This window comes from Capra hircus, chromosome 9, assembly GCF_001704415.2.
Source record: "Capra hircus breed San Clemente chromosome 9, ASM170441v1, whole genome shotgun sequence".
NCBI classification, from domain to species: Eukaryota; Metazoa; Chordata; class Mammalia; order Artiodactyla; family Bovidae; genus Capra; species Capra hircus.
Genome location: NC_030816.1, coordinates 54,831,410 through 54,851,320, shown reverse-complemented (window position 1 = coordinate 54,851,320; position 19,911 = coordinate 54,831,410). Strand labels below are relative to the sequence as shown.

The 19,911-nt window shown below is 38.6% G+C and overlaps 1 protein-coding gene across 3 annotated transcripts in view; it reads right to left on the bottom strand.

The window, feature by feature from the left end:
• The window catches only part of LAMA2 (laminin subunit alpha 2), a 677,281-nt gene that overhangs the window by 132,084 nt on the left and 525,286 nt on the right, over positions 1-19,911 (bottom strand). For all 3 annotated transcript variants that reach the window (XM_005684731.3, XM_005684732.3, XM_018053196.1), the window contains exons 35-37: positions 14,659-14,770; positions 9,375-9,537; positions 7,651-7,861 (exon numbers count right to left, since the gene is read on the bottom strand). In XM_005684731.3, the coding sequence (XP_005684788.2) occupies positions 7,651-7,861; positions 9,375-9,537; positions 14,659-14,770 (486 nt within the window). The remainder of the gene's footprint in view (positions 1-7,650; positions 7,862-9,374; positions 9,538-14,658; positions 14,771-19,911) is intronic.

The following is a 19,911-nucleotide window of genomic DNA, read 5'->3' as shown; positions in this document are numbered from 1 at the left end:
TCAAGCAATATGATGAGAACATGTTACTTATTATGTATGCTCCAGTTCATGATCATATTATATACTTATGTATTGGTTTAGTGACTTCCTTACTATAATATAAATTTCTTTAAACAATCTTTGTATCACTCTATCTCTAGTACCTAGAAGAGTTTCCTCAATAAACAGTTCTGTTTGTACTTGTGACTTCTGTTTCATTTAACTACTCCCCACCCCAGCTAAATCAGAGAAATTTCAATCTCCCTTCATGAACAACAAATAGAGAGGTAGTGCTGATGCTCCTGGTTATAAGTCATATCTTATTTTTCAAGTTCTGACATTCTTTTCCACAACTATGAATTCTAGCCCTTAGCTTTTATATAAACCGATTTAAAGCTGACCACGGGTAGACACTCAGGAATCTTTCTTCAGCATGGTTTGTTTGTATTTGTGAATCAAGGTAACTTAAAATGCTCTATCAATAGAAGGGAGAATATTTCCACCCGTATGTGAGGTGAAGAGCTCCATTCATCTTGTTTTCAATTAAGCAGTGAGTTAGAATCTTTCTGGGCTTCCCTGGTAGCTCAGCTGGTAAAGAATCCATTATAAAAGCTCTATTTGAGTTACTTTAGGGAACCCATTGTTCTGCAAAGATCACAATGTGTTTTTAATCACACTGAAGCAGGAATGATCTAGGGATTAAGGCAATTTCAGTGGTGGCTAATTTCAGATTAGTCACTAATGAAATCTAGTTTTGTATCAAGGAAAGATGATCTATCTGGAGCTCATAAATATTGATTAAAGTATTGATATAACATTTATTTGTGTTTGCTTTATGATACTTTATTCATTGAGAGAGAACATTTCTATTCTGTCTTTGTGCCCAACACTGTTCTCAGCCCTGGAGATATAGCAGGCCAGAAAACACGTTGCTCATGGCTTGGCTGGAGGGTAAAAATGAATAAGTTAATGTATAATATATTTTTAATGATGAGTGCTATAAAAATAAATAAAGAGAGGGAATAGATAGAAAAGAATGTAGGATATAAAATACTTAAGATAGGAAGCTTTGAGCATTTGAGGAGCAAAAACAGGGCTTGTGATTACAGAGAACTTTCTCCCAGACTTCCCTGGTGGCTCAGATGGTAGAGTCTGCCTGCAGTGTGGGAGACCTGGGTTCGACCTCCCTGGGTCAGGAAGATCCCCTGGAGAAGGAAATGGCAACCCACTCCAGAATTCTTGCCTAGAGAATCCCATGGATGGAGGAGCCTGGCAGTCTACAGTCTATGGGGTTGCAAAGAGTTGGACAAGGCAGAGCAACTTCATAAGCAAATTCTCCCAGTATATACCACAAGTATATTGTTAAGTGATTCTCATTAGACAACAAAGTTGTTATATTTCTACTTTTAACTTCTAATTAGATCTTAATTCATTCCAGAGCTTTGCAAGTTTAAAACCCTTTGTTTTTGCTGGGGTTTTCTGAGGGGTGGATTAAGAAGCTACAAAAGATATCTCCTTGTCTATTTTTATCTAGCAACTCATTCTTTACTTCCCGCAAAATCCTTCCTGTTCCAGGTTATAATGGTACCTTTGGGGACAGAATGCTCAATACATGTTACTCTGCTGAATTGAATTGATCATCTTTTTGCCCCTCAGCCCACAGTCTCCTCTACCTTTTTTCCATCACTGGAAATGGCCTTCTAGCCCTGTGCTGTGCTAGAAGGTTGCATTCAAAGTCTTCTGTGAACTGGGCCATTTCCAGAGGCATCTTCTGCTACAGACTTTTATGAAGCTTACAAATGACTGTTATTGTTCTATTTGACATTTCCTAAGATCACACTTTGGGAGTTCTGTGTTTCTGCTCATCCTGTACCATCATTTCTATCAACTTCTATGATGCCCTCATTTTAGTGTTTGATTCTCTCAGCTCGTACTAATCACAGTGTGTCATGTCTGACTCTTTGAGACCCATGGACTGTAACCCAGGTTCCACTGTCCATGGGATTCTCCAGGCAAGAATACTGGAGTAGGTTGCCATTCCCTTCTCCAGTAGGTCTTCCCGACCCAGGGATTGAACCCAAGTCATTGGCATTGCAGCAGATTCTTTACCATCTGAGCTACCAGAGAAGCTCAAGGAAAGGTTAGAATGCCTGAATTTGAGGAATTTGTAAGTTCTCTGAGGCCAGTAATCATTTCTATTTAGTCTCAAACACCCTGGTTACCAACAGCACCTTGATAATGGTAGGCATCTAACAGACAGTTGTATATTATTCCTGCCTGCTTTCCTAGTCTTATATCATAATATTTTCAATACAAAATCAATATTTGAGTTTACATGAACCACTCAGAAAGCCCCCAAAATAAAATTTTAACCCATGACTCCAATATTTCAATTGCTTCTGATAGCTTTCAGGACAAAACCAAATTCCTTAGCTCAGTCTCAGAATGCAGTTCTCTTATAACTCAAGCTCTGGACCCCCTGTCTTTTTTGGCTTTCTGTCCACTCACTAGTTCACAGGCAGTCTTTCTAGTCCTATCACATCACTGACATTTCTCCAAGTGTCTTCCCTTTCCCCCCTCTGTGTGTTTGCATTTATTCCTATTTCTGCAATGTTCTTCCTCTTCTACTTTGACCAGTTGGAGCTTATGCTTCATGACTTGGCACATGTGCCTGGTTCATGAAGCCCTTCCTAAATCCAGGTGTGATTTTGATGCCCTTCCTTCACAAACCTCCAACAGACCTTCTGTAGGGCACAGACTAGTTAAATCGGGTGGATCTTGCACTAAGTACAAGTCACTGGAAGTCATCAGAGATGGTGTTTTATTCGTCATATAAACATCAGTGACTTTCAAGCTTAAGGCTGCATCTGTATCATTCAGTTCAGTTCAGTTCAGTTGCTCAGTCGTGTCTGACTCTTTGCGACCCCATGAATCGCAGCATGCCAGGCCTCCCTGTCCATCACCATCTCCCAGAGTTCACTCAGACTCACGTCCATCGAGTCCATGATGCCATCCAGCCATCTCATCCTGGGTCGTCCCCTTCTCCTCCTGCCCCCAATCCCTCCCAGCATCAGAGTCTTTTCCAATGAGTCAACTCTTCGCATGAGGTGGCCAAAGTACTGGAGTTTCAGCTTTAGCATCATTCCTTTCAAAGAAATCCCAGGGCTGATCTCCTTCAGAATGGACTGGTTGGATCTCCTTGCAGTCCCAGGGACTCTCAAGAGTCTTCTCCAACACCACACTTCAAAAGCATCATTTCAAAAAAAAAAAAAAAAGCATCATTTCTTCAGCACTCAGCCTTCTTCACAGTCCAACTCTCACATCCATACATGACCACCATAGCCTTGACTAGACGGACCTTAGTTGGCCAAGTAATGTCTCTGCTTTTGAATATGCTATCTAGGTTGGTCATAACTTTTCTTCCAAGGAGTAAGCGTCTTTTAATTTCATGGCTGCAGTCACCATCTGCAGTGATTTTGGAGCCCCCCAAAATAAAGTCTGACACTGTTTCTACTGTTTCCCCATCTATTTCCCATGAAGTGATGGGACCGGATGCCATGATCTTCATTTTCTGAATGTTGAGCCAACTTTTTCGCTCTCCTCTTTCACTTTCATCAAGAGGCTTTTTAGTTCCTCTTCACTTTCTGCCATAAGGGTGGTGTCATCTGCATATCTGAGGTTACTGATATTTCTCTCAGCAATCTTGATTCCAGCTTGTGTTTCTTCCAGTCCAGCGTTTCTCATGAGGTACTCTGCATATAAGTTAAATAAGCAGGGTGACAATATACAGCCTTGACGTAGTCCTTTTCCTATTTGGAACCAGTCTGTTGTTCCATGTCCAGTTCTAACTGTTGCTTCCTGACCTGCATACAGATTTCTCAAGAGGCAGGTTAGGTGGACTGGTATTCCCATCTCTTTCAGAATTTTCCAGTTTATTGTGATCCACACAGTGAAAGGCTTTGGCATAGTCAATAAATCAGAAATAGATGTTTTTCTGGAACTCTCTGGCTTTTTCCATGATCCAGTGGATGTTGGCAATTGGATCTCTGGTTCCTCTGCCTTTTCTAAAACAAGCTTGAACATCAGAGAGTTCATGGTTCATGTATTGCTGAAGCCTGGCTTGGAGAATTTTGAGCATTACTTTACTAGCATGTGAGATGAGTGCAATTGTGCAGTAGTTTGAGCATTCTTTGGCACTGCCTTTCTTTGGAATTGGAATGAAAAGTGACCTTTTCCAGTCCTGTGGCCACTGCTGAGTTTTCCAAATGTGCTGGCATATTGAGTGCAGCACTTTCACAGCATCATCTTTCAGGATTTGAAACAGCTCAACTGGAATTCCATCACCTCCACTAGCTTTGTTCGTAGTGATGCTTTCTAAGGCCCCCTTGACTTCACTTTCCAAGATGTCTGGCTCTAGATTAGTGATTACATCATCATGATTATCTGGGTTGTGAAGAGCTTTTTTGTACAGTTCTTCCGTGTATTCTTGCCACCTCTTCTTAATATCTTCTGCTTCTGTTAGGTCCATACCATTTCTGTCCTTTATCGAGCACATCTTTGCATGAAATGTTCCCTTGGTATCTCTAATTTTCTTGAAGAGATCCTAGCCTTTCCCATTCTGTTGTTTTCCTCTATTTCTTTGCATTGACCACTGAAGAAGGCTTTCTTGTCTCTTCTTGCTATTCTCTGGAACTCTTCATTCAGATGCTTATATCTTTCCTTTTCTCCTTGGCTTTTCGCCTCTCTTCTTTTCACAGCTATTTGTAATGCCTCCCCAGACAGCCATTTTGCTGTATCTGTATCATTGATAGAGTTTAAAAAACACAGGTGCTGGGCTCCAACTCCCAGTTTCTGAGTTGATAGATTTGGGGGGAACCTGAGGACCTATATTCTTAACAAGTGCCTAGGTGATGCTAATGCTGCTGTTCCAAGGACCACACCATGAGCATATCAGTGTTTGATATACTCAGTTTTTGTCTACTACATTCCTTGAACTTAGTAGGGGCTTGATAAATGTTTTTACATAGTAAAAATTAAATGCTTATTTTCTTATAATAAAAAAATACCTTGGGTCTTAATTGCATCACCTTTTTGTGGGCATAGACTTAATGAAGTCATTTAAATTATAACTAATTATACAATCTAATGGATACAACCTATCAACTCTTCTTAAACTTTTTGCAAATTGCACTAACACAGGCAATGTTCTAGAATATGGATTCGGGACCACACCCCAGACCAGGTAACTCAGCTTCTGGGTAGATGCTTAGGGCACCCATCTCTTTCGTAAAATATCCGGGTGATTCTTTATTGGCCAGTCTAGCATCAACCTTGCCAATCAATCTTAATCAGCCTTGGCAAGCAGCTTTAAATAAGCTGTGTCTTACTCATATTAATTTAGTCACTTTATCTATTTACTCTAATAAGTTTTAAACAAGCCTTTGGTTAAGCATGCATATAAAATGAAAATACAAAAAGGACGACTTACACTTAAATACTGACTACATAAGCTCAGGGCATCTCCAGAGGTACCCAAGAATGATGGCTCTTGGTTTTAAACATCACTAAAATGAAGGAATAGCTAAAAGCACCATTTACTGTGCCACTATAACTCTTCTTGAAATACTTCCCAAATGCTTATTATACTTTCCACATAGGTAATTTTAATTTCTTAAACTGTTGCCATAAAACGGAGTGGTGTACCTCCGGGTAAGTTACATCACTGGTGTGTCACCGAGGAAGATGAATCATGCAGGAGCCTGTGATAGAAAGGCGGCCCAGCAGCCTGCCTAACAAGACGGTGCTTTTTCTTTAATACTGCCAGGATGTCAGTAGACTCCAAATTGGTTAAGATTAGATACATCAGTGAGTCTTCTCAATCCTCCATCAAAATGACAAGGCTAAGTCCCAGGAGAGGGACCCAGAAAAAAAAATTATTTTAAAAATTAATTCATCCTGTTACTTCTTAATCCAAAGGAAAATGGAGAAAAATGAATAGATAAAAAATGCAGACTTTTTTCTTTATTCAACTGTCATTTCACAAACAATTTTGAGAGCATAAAAAATGCCACAGAGTACTCAGAGCTGAAGGTAAAATTTTATATTAGAAGAGAAAAAGGTCTGTGCTGTCTTCAGATCTATTGGGGTCAAATATTTTGATAAGAACAATGGTAAGTTTGTTTCTGGTGAGGAAGTTATTTTTTTAAATGCCAAGTACAGGTCTGTGCTTCCCAGATGGTGCTAGTGGTAAAGAACCCTCCTGCCAGTACAGGAGACATATGAGACGTGGGTATGATCCCTGGGTCAGGAAGATCCCCTGGAATAGGAAATGGGAACCCACTCCAGTATTCTTGCCTGGAGAATCTCATGGACAGAGCAGCCTGGCAGGCTACAGTCCACAGGATCACACAGAGTAGGACACAACTGAAGTGACTTCGCACACACACACACACACACACACACACACACACACACACAGAGAGGTTTGTGCCAGCATAAGTACTGAATTCACTCCTGGGAAGTGATCAGTTTGTGTTAAATATTAAGAAATAAATGAGAGAGAAAGAGAGAGAGCAATGAGCGAAGGAAGGAAGGGAAGAGAGAGGGAAGGGAGGAAAGAAGGGAGGGAGGGAGAGAGGAAGGAACGACTGGAAGGATCTGTTTCAGTTCCAGCTTCATTAGTGCTCTAAAAAAGGTGGAAACTGCCCATCATTTCTTTTTTTTAAATTAGTTTATTTTAATTGGACAATACTGTGATGATTCTTGCCATACATCGACACGAGGAAAGAACTATCTCTTGGCTGAGGAAAAGGAGAGCAGAGAACTCAGACTTGAACTGATTGTCAAGCATCATTTTCGTAGACCGTGTTGCAAAGAAGAAGAGAACCTAAATGTTCCCAAGTTCTGGTCTCTTAGCTGTCTCTTTTATGCTCAGACTTCCTTGTGGCTCAGATGACAAAGAATGTTCCTGCAATGTAGGAGACCTGGGTTTGATCTCTGGGTCAGGAAGATCCCCTGGAGAAAGGAATGGCTACCCACTCCAGTATTCTTGCCTGGAGAATTCCTTGGTCAGAGGAGCCTGGTGGGCTACAGTCCATGGGGGTTGCAAAGAGTCAGACACAACTGAGTGACTAACACTTTTACTTTCACTACACTTTCCATTAGAAAATTCTTGACACTGTTGTGACTTATGGCAGCCCATGTCTAAACCATGGCTCATGGGTTACGTTGGGTAGATTGTAAAATCAAGGTAGTAGTATTTGAAGAAACCCTAGATATACTCTAGTATAATGCACTCACTGTCTGGTTGACAGACTGGTGTTTTGGGACTTTGACTTGCTCAGGCTTGTATTCTAGCTAGTGGCACAGTTATCATTAAGACCAAGGACCTCTGACTTCCAACAAAGATCTCATTCCACTGTATCACACTGTTCTTAAAATGTTTAAATAGTTTAAGTTATCTAAATTTTACTTGATTATATGGGCAGTAATGATTAATTTAAAAAACAAAGGAAGGATCATTCTCTGTCCTGCTTCTTAGAAGTCCTCTTTCAGAGTTGTCAAACTTGATCTCATAAACATGCATCAACTTGCATCCACTTGACTTACCTGGCCATAGTCAAACCACTACACCACGCTCCCAGATTCAGATGAAAGAACTCTAGGACTCACCTCCAAAGCAGTCATATTTTTCTGGTTTTCTGCAGATAAGAGATTAGCTTCTCTGATTTTATCTGTGGCTTCTCTCAGTAGGTCCCAAGCATCATCAACCTTGCTTTTATAGTTTGCCAATTTCTCCCGGAGATCCTTCTCCATCTCTTCGTTTTTCCCCCGGGACTCTCCAAACAACTTCTTCACTTTCTTCAGAAGGCCTTCCGCAGCTCTATAAACACCCCACCCCAACAAGAGACAATAAGCCCCTGTCACTGCCTCCGAGTTGATTGGTATTAAACAGTGTTACAAAGAGATACTAACATTAGAAGTATGGAAAAACATGACAATATTTAAAGCAGACTGTGTGCTCAATCAAGTTGAAAACCGATAGCTGAAAAGTGGCAAGAACATTTAAAATTAAAGCACAAAAAAATCACATATTATACATTTATTAATAACATAACATTATCATTTGGAAAGGAACTCAGGCTATTCTCAAAATCTGGCTGATGAAATCAGTTTTATCATGTATATTATATACCAAAAATAAAATATGATTAACCATGAGATATTTTTTCTGTTACTTTGAATACAAGATGTGAATATTGACATGTTTGGTTAGAAACAATACAAAGCCATGCTGTTGACATGCTAGTATAATTTTGATCTACTTATCTTTTCCTTTGAACTAAGTTCTAGGAGTTTCCTGGAGTCAACTTAATGGTTTTTCTAAAGTGACACTGTTTGAGCCCTTTAAGAAAGGCTAAATACTTGAAAAACAGTGGTTCTCAAACTAGCAGGCATGATAATCCCCTGAAGCACTTGTTAAACAGATTGCTGGGTCCCATCCCAAAAGTTTCTAATTGAGTAGGTCTAGGATGGGGTTGGATAATTTGCTTTTCTAACAAGTTTTCAGGTGTTGCTAATGTTGCTAGTTTAGTAGATTTTATCTGATTATTAATAACACCATCACTTTGTAGTTGACTGTAAATGTAAAAAAAAAAGTACTTTTTATTGAGTATACAACCATTGGCACTCATTGGCATTAGTAAAATCACTATCATTATTCATAACCTCAAATCCTCAACCTTTATTTCATAGTATTAGTATGTATTATTTGAAAGTTCTTCTATTCAATATTTCCCAAGATGACAAAATGTACAGGATGACTTGCTAAATTCATAACTTTATTTATCCAAAAATATTTTCATTAAAACAAAATCAACAATTTTAAAGCCCCTAATACAGGAAATTAATAAAGCAAGCCCACTAGCCTAATTGAAGTGTGCATACTAATTCACTGCAGTGGTGTCTAATTCTGTGACCCTATGGGCTACTGTAGCCCAGCAGGCTACATGTTCATGGGCTCTCCAGGTAAAATACTGGAGTGTGTTGCCATTCCCTTCTCCAGTGGACCTTTTCAGCATAGGGATCAAACCTACATTTTTTATGTCTCCTGCATTGGCAGGCGGGTTCTTTACCACTAATGCCACCTGGAAAGCCCAATTGCAGAAGGGACAGCACCAAAAAAAAAGATAATTTACTTGACTATTTATATATAGGAATAAACACGCCTTTGATCCATTTTAGAGCAAGATAAATTATAACTAAGTAGATGAAAAATAAAGAGCATAAAAAGTATCTCTTACTGATACGTGAGATGGAAAACTTTAGAAAACTCAAACCAACAATTTGGAAAGTTCAGTGTATCAAATGAAAAAAATACTAGAGCTTCTACTCACACCAACTCATCTTCAGCAACTTCCTTTTGTGCGTCTAGATTTTTCCTCCTCAGTTCTGTCATCATCTGATCAATCTCATTCTGAAGCTCTTGCAAATTTTTCTCAAAAGGCTTGTCTTCAGTTCCTAGAGTTTCATTTATTTTTACAGCTTTTTCATTTACAGCTGCAGGGGGTAAAACAAATTTTGCAAATTAGCAAACAAAATGCTGCATGTCAAAGTGGCAGCCAGCATCTGCTCTTCTCAACCATCTCCAAGAGAAACGCTGTTTGTCACGGGTGTTCCTGCTGAGAAAGAGAGGCAGTCGCTACACCAATCCATAAGAAACAAGCAAATGTGGCATATTTCTCCATATTATGTTGCTTCTAGGGGGACACAGTAATTAAAACACAGTGTTTCTACTTTTTAAGTGGCTCAAACTCTCTTCAGGTAAGACACTAAAAAATGAGACATGTAGCATTAATACTTGGAAACTGGAAATACAAAGTCTGTATTGCTGATAAGGCACAATCAGTTGCAATTTTAAACCCCTGAGTAGAGAAACACTATCTGTGATGAGATCTCTGAAAATGAAACTGCCCTCGTACTTCCACACAGTTCTGTGTTGATTCGTGCAAAGGAATGAGGAAAGGAGCCCCAGCCTAGGGACAGGTATTATACATTAGGGCTCAAAGATACCTTTCAGCAATAACAGCCATCCTGTGAAACTGTGTTTATTATGCACTAAATGGGGTTTCAAACTGTGCTGTTTGGAATCTTAGGATTCTCCAGGCACTTCAGGTATTCTACAAATAATGTCTATTCTGCCAAAAATCTCTTTTATAGGTTGATGTTCTGGGCAAGATTTCACTTGAAAAAAGAATTTTCTGTCAAATAAAAGTTTGAAAAATTGGTGCATTGAAACATGTACACAGTACTACCTTAGTTTTAGACCAACTTTTCCTGAAGTGTGTTCTAAGTGTGTTCTATGGAGCATTAATTTAGCAAATTGAAGACAGGTTGTTTTTTTTTTTTTTTTTTTCCAATTCTTTGGTCTGCTGAGCCCTTATGCCTATAATAGTCCCAAAGACAATCCCCAGAATAAAGGCTATGGGCTGACCAAGAGACCATTTTCTATCATTCAAGACTGTATCCTAAGACCTCTTTAAGATCTAAAGAATTTTCAAATCTCTTTTCTAGTCTTGGAGAAACTTTTCTGATTAACACTGGTCAGAGTTGTTCAAAGATGGTATGAACTGACCTTCTGAAACAAGTGCACAAAGTTAGGCCAAGCAGACCAGCGGCAGGAGTGTGACATGGTCGGTTAGTGCTGTGGTTCTGAAATGTGGTCCTCAAATGAACAACATCAGACCCATCACCTGGGATCATTAGAATGCAGATTCTCAGGTCCCATCACTGATCTATTGGGTCAAAAATTCTAGGGTGTGGTCCAACAATTTGTGTTTTAATAAGCGCTCCAGGAATTTTTGATGCACCTAGAGTTTGAGTATCTTGGGTTAGTGGAAGAAACTGAGTTTCAGTTTCTACTTCTACCCTTTCCAAAACGCAACTTTCTAATTCTTTTTCAATGATAAATGTCTTTGGTTGAAAAGTTGCTGCAATCAACCTGTTACTTCTGATAGTCATAGTTTAAAATCTATAGAACTATCTGAATCAGGTGTTTTAAAGAACAAATATGGCCAGTCTTAGCCCTGTGGTAGAAATTACAGCTACTCCTAGAAGTTAAGGAGGGTGCCTCTTTCTGGCTGTCTGCTTCATAGTCATCCCTTGATGTATGACAAAGAACCTTCTCAAGATTCTACCACTGTGATTAGTAAGACATCACTGTGGACATGTAATTTTTAAGGAATCATGGCGCCCACGGACTGCTGATTAGAATGCACCTTGGTCCAACAGACTATGTGGGAGTCATGCCAAAATGTTGGGTGATTAAATGTAAGAAGGTTCCTATTTTTAGATTACAGGAAAGATGGTAGTAGACGTCACTCTACCAATAATACAGCCCCATCATATGGTCTGAGTGCACACCTATATGTACAATTGATTTTAATCACTTGTAGCATGTAAGTAACCACTGACATCCTTTGCATTCACATTATTTCCTTAAGTGAAATGGATAATTCCCCCTTTCTAAATCTGATAAGGCTGTATTTTTTTTCATTATTAAATGAACATATAAATGAGTTTTGCTTAAAGATGTTTTTGGAAATTTGATTGAATTTAGGTCCTGATCCTAGGTGTTATCAAGGAAGCACAGAATGGGAGATGCAGTCACATGATTTCTCTTGTAATCTCAAAGTTAAATTTCTCCAGAGAAGAATGTGGTGCAAAAAGAATGATGGAGAAAAGGAACATATGGATTATATAATTTCTTTTAAATTAAAGCAATGTGCAAGCAACCAGAAGAAATCATTAGGGCACACAAATACTGCTTTAGCAAAATGATGCTATATTAAGAAAGCAAGTATTAGTTTTATAGATGTCTCATTGCTCCATTACTCCTATATATGGAATTTGGAAATTTCACGAGTGCTTTTATGTTTAAGATAAATGTGTTATGTAGTGTCTATTATTCCAAGATATTCACTATCACTTCAGTATATTTCCAACGGTATTAAAAATACTTGCAATATAAACACATCTTTTAATTTCATTATCTTTTCTACCTTATTACAAAGGGAATTTAGGTTAAAATATCTTTAAAACAAGATAAAGATAAAAGGAGATAGGGCAAAGATATAAATGTTAATGCATTTCAGGCAAAGAGTGACTAGACAGAAAGGCAAGCTGTAATGTCCAGTGCAGTGGATCCTAAAGCTGGTGTTAAGCATCTTAGTAGCCAATCATCAGGATCAAAAGGAGTATTTAAGAGGCATACAGTATCTGTAACATACAAGCCAAATAAGTTAGTTCCTCAGGAGAAACAAACCTATTTTTCATGCTGAACCTGAGAAAAATAACCTGTAACAGGTGGATTTATCATGAATGGCTAATACTATTATGACCTGAGGAACAGGAAAGAAAGCTGTCCAGCATTTCTTAAGTCCTATTATATGTCAGAACATATGCTACTGGTTTTATATACCTTCGCTCATTAATTCTAATAGTGCGTGGAATAAAATGTAGTTTATTCATTTTATTGATTGAGTCAGAAGTCAGCACAAAGTAGACTTTATAAAATTGTAGTGAGATAAGAATGCCTTAGATTAATAGAAGTCGATTTCTATATAGACTTGTAATGGAATATAGGATGAGTAAAGTATTTCATCTATCGAAAAGAAAACTGAAATAGACAAATGCCAGGCTGAAGTATTCACTTTTCCCACAGCAATTTATTACCACTAATAAAAACTAAAAATACTGATGATTATCTACTGTTATTATGGTTTCTAGAGGGAAAAAAAGGTATAGGTATGTTGTATATAACACACTTAAAGCTTTTATTGAGTTTTCTTCTTTTTTAAATCCCCTAAATGTCCAAGCCTGTTTTATATATATATATATACAAAACAGAAATATACATATATATAACAGAAATGACTTAGCTTAACTCTGACATACACAAATTTGAATTTTCATGAAATTTTAACAGCTGGATTCTGTTTTATATAGAGCTGTGATTATCATTTTTGTGCTGGAAGAAGAAACGGTCACACTGTCCTCAGGTACAGGATCACAGCCATCCACATGGTATGTTACAGGAACTAGGAAAAGGTGTCCCATTTGGACAGACACAATAAGATCACCTGACTGATAGACAAATTTAGGGAGTGGGAGACATCTTCCATGATACATAACCCTTTTCTTTGATAAATTGGATGGTGATCCAAGCCAGGGTTATATATTGTCTCCACTCTGCCCCCTGCTGGTGTATCTGTGGTATGCACAAACTGGGAAATAGAGGGCGCAGCCTAGACAGGTAGGCAGTGCTGATACTGGAGTCTATCGAAAACATGTATTATTAGGATTTATTCTTACGTAGCAGCGTTTAATTGAAACAATGAAGATGAGATACCAGAATAGGCTGCTTAATGTTTGAGATACGATGGAAGCAAAAGGAAAGCTCCTAGAGTACTAACACCTTCGGGTATTCAGATAGAGTGAACCCGCTCTGTCTGCAATGGGATTTTTTTTCTTGTTTTTTTTTGACGGGGGGTGGGGGTGGGGGACACATGCAAATAAAAAGAACGTTAATGGAAAAATGAAATCAAGGAAACCACAACAACTTCATCTAGCTGAGGAGAAAGCACCTTAACGAGTTAACTCGTTTTGGTAGGAGTAATTTCTGTCCCAGATCCTGACATGTTTGTCCTGAGATGGAGCCTCAGATTAAAACTCTGCAGTTTCTTGCTGTGGGCGATCACTGGAAGTGCCTGCCTCTTCTTAGCCTGTGATTCCTAAGAATGACTTGTCAGGATCTTGAAAGCCTTGAAGGTTCTCATGTCCTGATTTATTTGGCTATATTAGAAAGCAAAACGTCGAAAATGTATAACATTGTGGAGGAATTACATAGTTTTATTTCTTACAGAAAAAAAGCATTTTTTCCTATTTTTCTCAACATGTATGGATGTTTACCATGTATTAATAGATATTTAAGAACTGTTGTTTTGGTTTTTTTTGAGGGCTTTTTTTTTTTTTTTTTGTAATATCTCTTTTCTTTGAGTTTCTTAATTTGGGTTTTTGCCCCAGAATGGCTTCCACTTTGATTCTCAAATCAGACTGGTGGATGCCAACAGCTAACTCCTAGAGAATTGTGGACTAAATGCAGTACAGCTTCTGGTAAGGCAGTACGTCCAAATCCCAAGCAACAGATGTTCATTAAAAACCAGAACCAAGTATTTAAAAGTCATTTTGAGAAATTAAAGTACTGCTGTAAAGTACTGAGCAGAATGATTAATTTTTTTTTAAATCAAGAATCTTTGAAATAGTTTTAAATACAAAAACAACACCATAGCAGAGGAGAAGTTACCCATTAACTGATTTAATCATATTTGATCACAATATTTCTTGAGAATCAGAGCGTTTCCAAAGGAATGCATTTAATATATTGCTGGTTTGCACTCATAATTTGTAATTCACTGACTGTTGTTACACACTGAACACTGAAAGCCATAGATTCTCAACTGATAATGCCCTAGAATATGTTGATTAAAACACTTTTAAAAAACCCGACCTGCAAATTTACGAAGGCCAGCTCTTACTAGAGAAATTCCAGTCTTCATCGATCCTTCTCTTTCTATTTTCCTACTGGGAGAAACAATGATTAAATTATGACTCTTCTAATACCTCCTGCATCCTGGGCCAGGTCCTTAATGAGTTCTCCTAAGGAGTCTGCTCTCATGTTGGTCCTCTCAGCATCCTGTCCAGTTTGCTCGCCATCTGCTGTCACTTTGGTAGCCTAATGATCAAATTCGGGAAAAGCATAATTAATAGAGATGATGAAGCTACAGCTAGATAAGCTCCCACTGGCTGCATTTTCTTTCAAATATTACTTTGAGCCAAAGGCAATCGATGAATTATTGATCAGATGTACTGGAAATGACGCCCCGTGCTCAAGTATACAATTAAACTTTATTACTTCTTCCATTAAATGGGAATCAGAAAGCTGTATTTGGTCTTTTTAAAATCCTCGTTACATGCAATGGCACAGAAGAAGTAATAAAGCGGAATTATTTTTGAAATATATTTAAGGTACTATTGCCAAAAGTCTTTAATGGATGCTTCAGTCTCCACATGTTGCAGTTTTGTCCATATTTTATTTACTGAAAAGTGTGGAGCGTAGCAATGATCTCTTGAAAGAGGCACAGATAGTCTGTCTCAATAAGCTTGATCCTATAGATTTGGTTCTGATCAATACATTAATTACACAAAGAGAGGGAATGCTTAACTACTAAGTAGTGAATGCTCGTTTTATAACACTCTAAAGACCTAGTGAAATGCTAGAGACGAATAAATGCCAACTTTCCCACATGACATCACCAAAAGAGATTCTGGCAATCACAGGACCACATATTACTGTCAACAAAATAAAACAGAACCCTACAAAGAATGTCCTCCTACAGTTCCACCCTTATCCCCACTGAAAATACCATTTGACACAATGGAATCCATTTAATGTCTTCATGGTTAAGATAAACCATATGGAGTCAAATAAAAAGGGCAAGTATAACATTAAAAGTTTCAGATGTTACAAGATTTAGAGCACCTTGTCATAGTTTTACACTTCATTTTTCTATGTGTATGCATATGCTAATAAGTGTGACTTCCTATTTAAAAAAAATAGGGATAATCTAACTATAGATAATAAATCAAAGAATCACAAACTAATTCAATATAATTTGAATAAGACCCAAATTGGCAGGGTATTAATACTCCACAATCTTGTACCAGAGTGCTTGCATTTTAGACATGCCCAGAGAATCTAAATTGTTTTATACATAAATGGATTTTAAATAGGACTTAAAATAGAACTAAATGTCTGGCCAGCATAGAACGTGGCAGGAGGCGCTGCAGGAATTAGAGTGCATTTTATGATTTCCCAGGGCAGTAAGAGGTTTAATTCATGAAAGTTTTCAACATTTTAAATAAAAGGTAGACTATAAAGTCCAACTCTTGTCATCTAATTTCTTAACTTCCAAGTATTATCATCACAAATAAAAGAATGAAAGGGTAAGAATCCAATGAAAGTTTTAAAAATTCCTCTTTGTATTAATAGCTTTAGTATATATACAGAATGATTTGGAGGGTGTTAATATATTAGAATGCTCTGGATTAATTCTTCCAAAACATTAATATTGACATTATTTTAACTTTTAGATCTGAGGTTGAGTCAAGAAACTCTTTACACATACACACCACACAAAGGTACACTCACACAATTTTTAAAATGTTGCTTTTGCATTCCTGAGGTCAGCTGCTTAAGATGTTGGCCATCTAAATTGCTTTAGATGTTTGCCTAGTCTGGATTTTACTGTATTCTGTAATGTCACTACTATTTTCACAGATCACTGAACACTATTATAATAACAGATTGATCTACATTATGATCATTTTTCAGTATCTTAAGAATGAATATATTACTAGCACTCATCTCTCTTATTACACGGAAAGTGTACATTATAATTTGAACTAAAACTAATTTTTTGCTTCATCAATATCTTATTTATATTACCCAAATTCCCATAAATATTGATACCATCAAGTTTTCCAACTCTTCTATGTGCAAAGCATCTAATTTTTTGAAAATAAATGTATACTGATAACACTCTTTTTAAAATTTTGGATGATCAAGACAGTATTCATTGCCTTGACTTCTTATCAAATTAATTTATAGAAATATGTAAGAATCACCGCTGACAAACTAATTACCAATTACATGAACACTCCAATATTAAGATGTCAAGAATTCTACATAACCCATGATCAGAAGTCAGTCAAAAACGTTATTACTAAGACCATGCAATCAGCTTCACTGGCTTCCTCTTATGTGTAATACGCCATACTCTTGCCTTCTCCTGGCCTTCTTGTATTCTACTGTCTTTACTTGGAATGAACTTCTGCTCAACACTTTTAGTGGCTGGATCCTTGTCATCCATCAGCTTTCAGTTTAATAATTATCTCTTCTTGTTGTGGTCATCCCCAGGGCACCTAGGTTAGGTTCCTCAACTTCCTACAGAAGAATATTGCCTTCATAGCACCATGCATTTTAGAATTACTGTTTATGCATTGACATCTCTATGCATTGGCTTCCTCTCTAAAGGGTAAGCTTTAAGAGGACAAAAACTTGGTCTGTTTGTTCATTGCTTGATATCAGGCTTCTAGTATGATGCCTCACTGATAGCAAATATAAATGAATGCTGTCAAATATATGACTAAGCAGTGATTTCCTAACCAATCTTACCAATATTATTGCCATTCGTATTGCCTACTTTTCTATGAACATTCCCAGAAAAAGCACTGTTCATACAATTGCTCCCTAATTCCCATCTCAAAATAAATCCAGACCCCAACATGATTCTGTTCCAACCTCATCTTCCCTGTGAAGACATCTTTGTGATTTTGACCCATACTCTCCTTTCTTAGATTTTCAAAAACAGCCATCATTACCACTATCCATGACTGCTATGGGTAATTATTTTGTGAGTTATTTTGTCATATCTGTTGAATTTCAATCCTTGGAGATAAGGGCTATGTTTTATTTCCTTTTATTCCTCTGAGAGCCAGGCACAGTGCCTGGCAAATTGTAGGGGGTCAAAGTTGGGTGATTGACTGATGTAATGATAATCAAACAAACGATCCCTTGGAAGTTCTAAAGCCTGTTGGAGGAAAAAAAAAATCTTTCCATATGCCTTCCCGATACCATTCAAACTGGCCATATGCCTGGTCTCGTGCTTGCCCGTGAATATGGATGGCTGGGTGCTTTTTTCTGGACATTTTTCAGAGCCTCATAGGATGCTGCTGCTGAAGAGCTACTGCTGAGTACTTAGGAGGAGGGCCAAGCCTGAGAGCCTGTGGTCACAACGACACTACATTCTAGTCACTGGCCTGCTGGTAATTCAAAACTACTGAAATTAGGTGACTGCACACCAAATTCCATGCTAGTGAAGGTAAAGCTTGGAGGTGGGCAGAAATCTTTATGGCCAGCACAGTACTTATAAGGAAGAAGACAGGCTTCCCTCTTGGCTGTATTCCAGGAGAGGAGGGGATTTGAGATTCCTGGCACCAAAAGGCACTGACTTATGGCATCTAAGAAGTGGGTTCCACAGCCAGGTTCAGCTGTACCCCATGTTGATACGCATATTCAGAAGAGCTGACAGTACTCTCTTGCATGTCGTTTACTCTTCCTGCCTTGAAATGGCAACCCATTCCAGTGTTTTTGCCTGGAGAATTCCAGGGATGGGGGAGCCTGGTGGCTACCGTCTATGGGGTCACACAGAGTCGGACACGACTGAAGCGACTTAGCAGCAGCAGCAGCAGAGGGCGTACGTGCTAGGTCGCTTTAGTCATATCTGACTCTGTGAGACCCTACGGACTACAGCCCACCAGGCTCCTCTGTCCATAGGATTCTCTAGGCAAGAATAGTGGAGTGGGTTGCCATGCCCTCCTTCAGGGGATCTTCCTGACCCAGGGATCGAATTCACATCTCTTATGTCTCCTGCATTGGCAGGCAGGTTCTTTACCATTAGTGCTGCCTGGGAAGCCTCCCACTAGAGGGCATGATCCCTATTTTCACACTGGTGAGGAGGAAGGTTGCTGCTGCTAAGTCGCTTCAGTCATGTCCGACTCTGTGCGACCCCATAGACGGCAGCCCACCAGGTTCCCCCGTCCCTGGGATTCTCTAGGCAAGAACACTGGAGTGCGTTGCCATTTCCTTCTCCAATGCATGAAAGTGAAAAGTGAAAGTGAAGTCGCTCTGTTGTGTCCGACTCTTAGCGACCCCATGGACTGCAGCCTACCAGGCTCCTCTGTCCATGGGATTTTACAGGCAAGAGTACTGGAGTGGGGTGAGGTTAAGTGACTTATCTGAACTCACACATACGCAGCGAACTGGGGATGAGACATACATTTTCTGTCTCATAGCCGTGAATTCTGTCAGTATCAAACATTAACTTCTGTTTGGCTAACATCCCGGAGGACAGAGAAGACACATGAAGCAGTTAAGTATTCTGGGTGGGAGGAGTGACATGGCTCCAGCTTTTGCAATACTTTAAGTGCATAAGCTTTGTGTCTGTTTAGTCACTCAGTTGTGTCCGACTCTGCAACCCCACGGACTGGAGCCCACCAGGCTCCTCTGTCCATGGGATTCTCTAGACAAGAGTACTGGAGTGAGTTGCAATTTCCTACTCCAGGGGATCTTCCCGACCCAAGAATCGAACCCGTGTCTCTTACGTCTCCTGTACTGGCTGGCGTGTTCTTTACTACTAGTGCCACCTGGGAAGCTTTAGGCTTTAGTAAATTAACATATTTGAAAAATCCATATCAGAACACTATGTAGATATACTTTTAAAAATCATGTGTCATTACCTAGTAATTAAGTTGAAGAGTCACCTTGTCAAAACCCACCCAGGAGAGACTCCATAAAGGGAGCCAATGGCAAATATATTCCCATCTATGGGTAGTGGTGCTAGACTGTAAAAGTGAAATTCACAAAAATCAGTTTCACCCAGGACAGGCCATTGATAATGTGACAGATGAATGCTAACTACCACATGATAGGAGCTATCTGTCTGATTCCGTTTGGCTTTTCTTGCGTTTTATTAAATTATCATCCTCATCCCTTAGTCAGCTTCCTCCTTACTCACTATTATCTTGTTCCTGAGTATCTGACAAATGTCTTCTCATTTACCCTAATATGTACAATCTTCCTTTCATTTTCTACATTAGACTTTCTTATTTTTACATTCTCTTACCTCTGTTCTACATTTTTTCCAGTGTTCCTTTGTAAATGATGCCTTATACACTACTTTGCAAGTATTTCTCTTTCCTTTGATTATCTTTTTACATTCAAGTTCACTCAACTAGGTGTTTTTTCCTTTTATT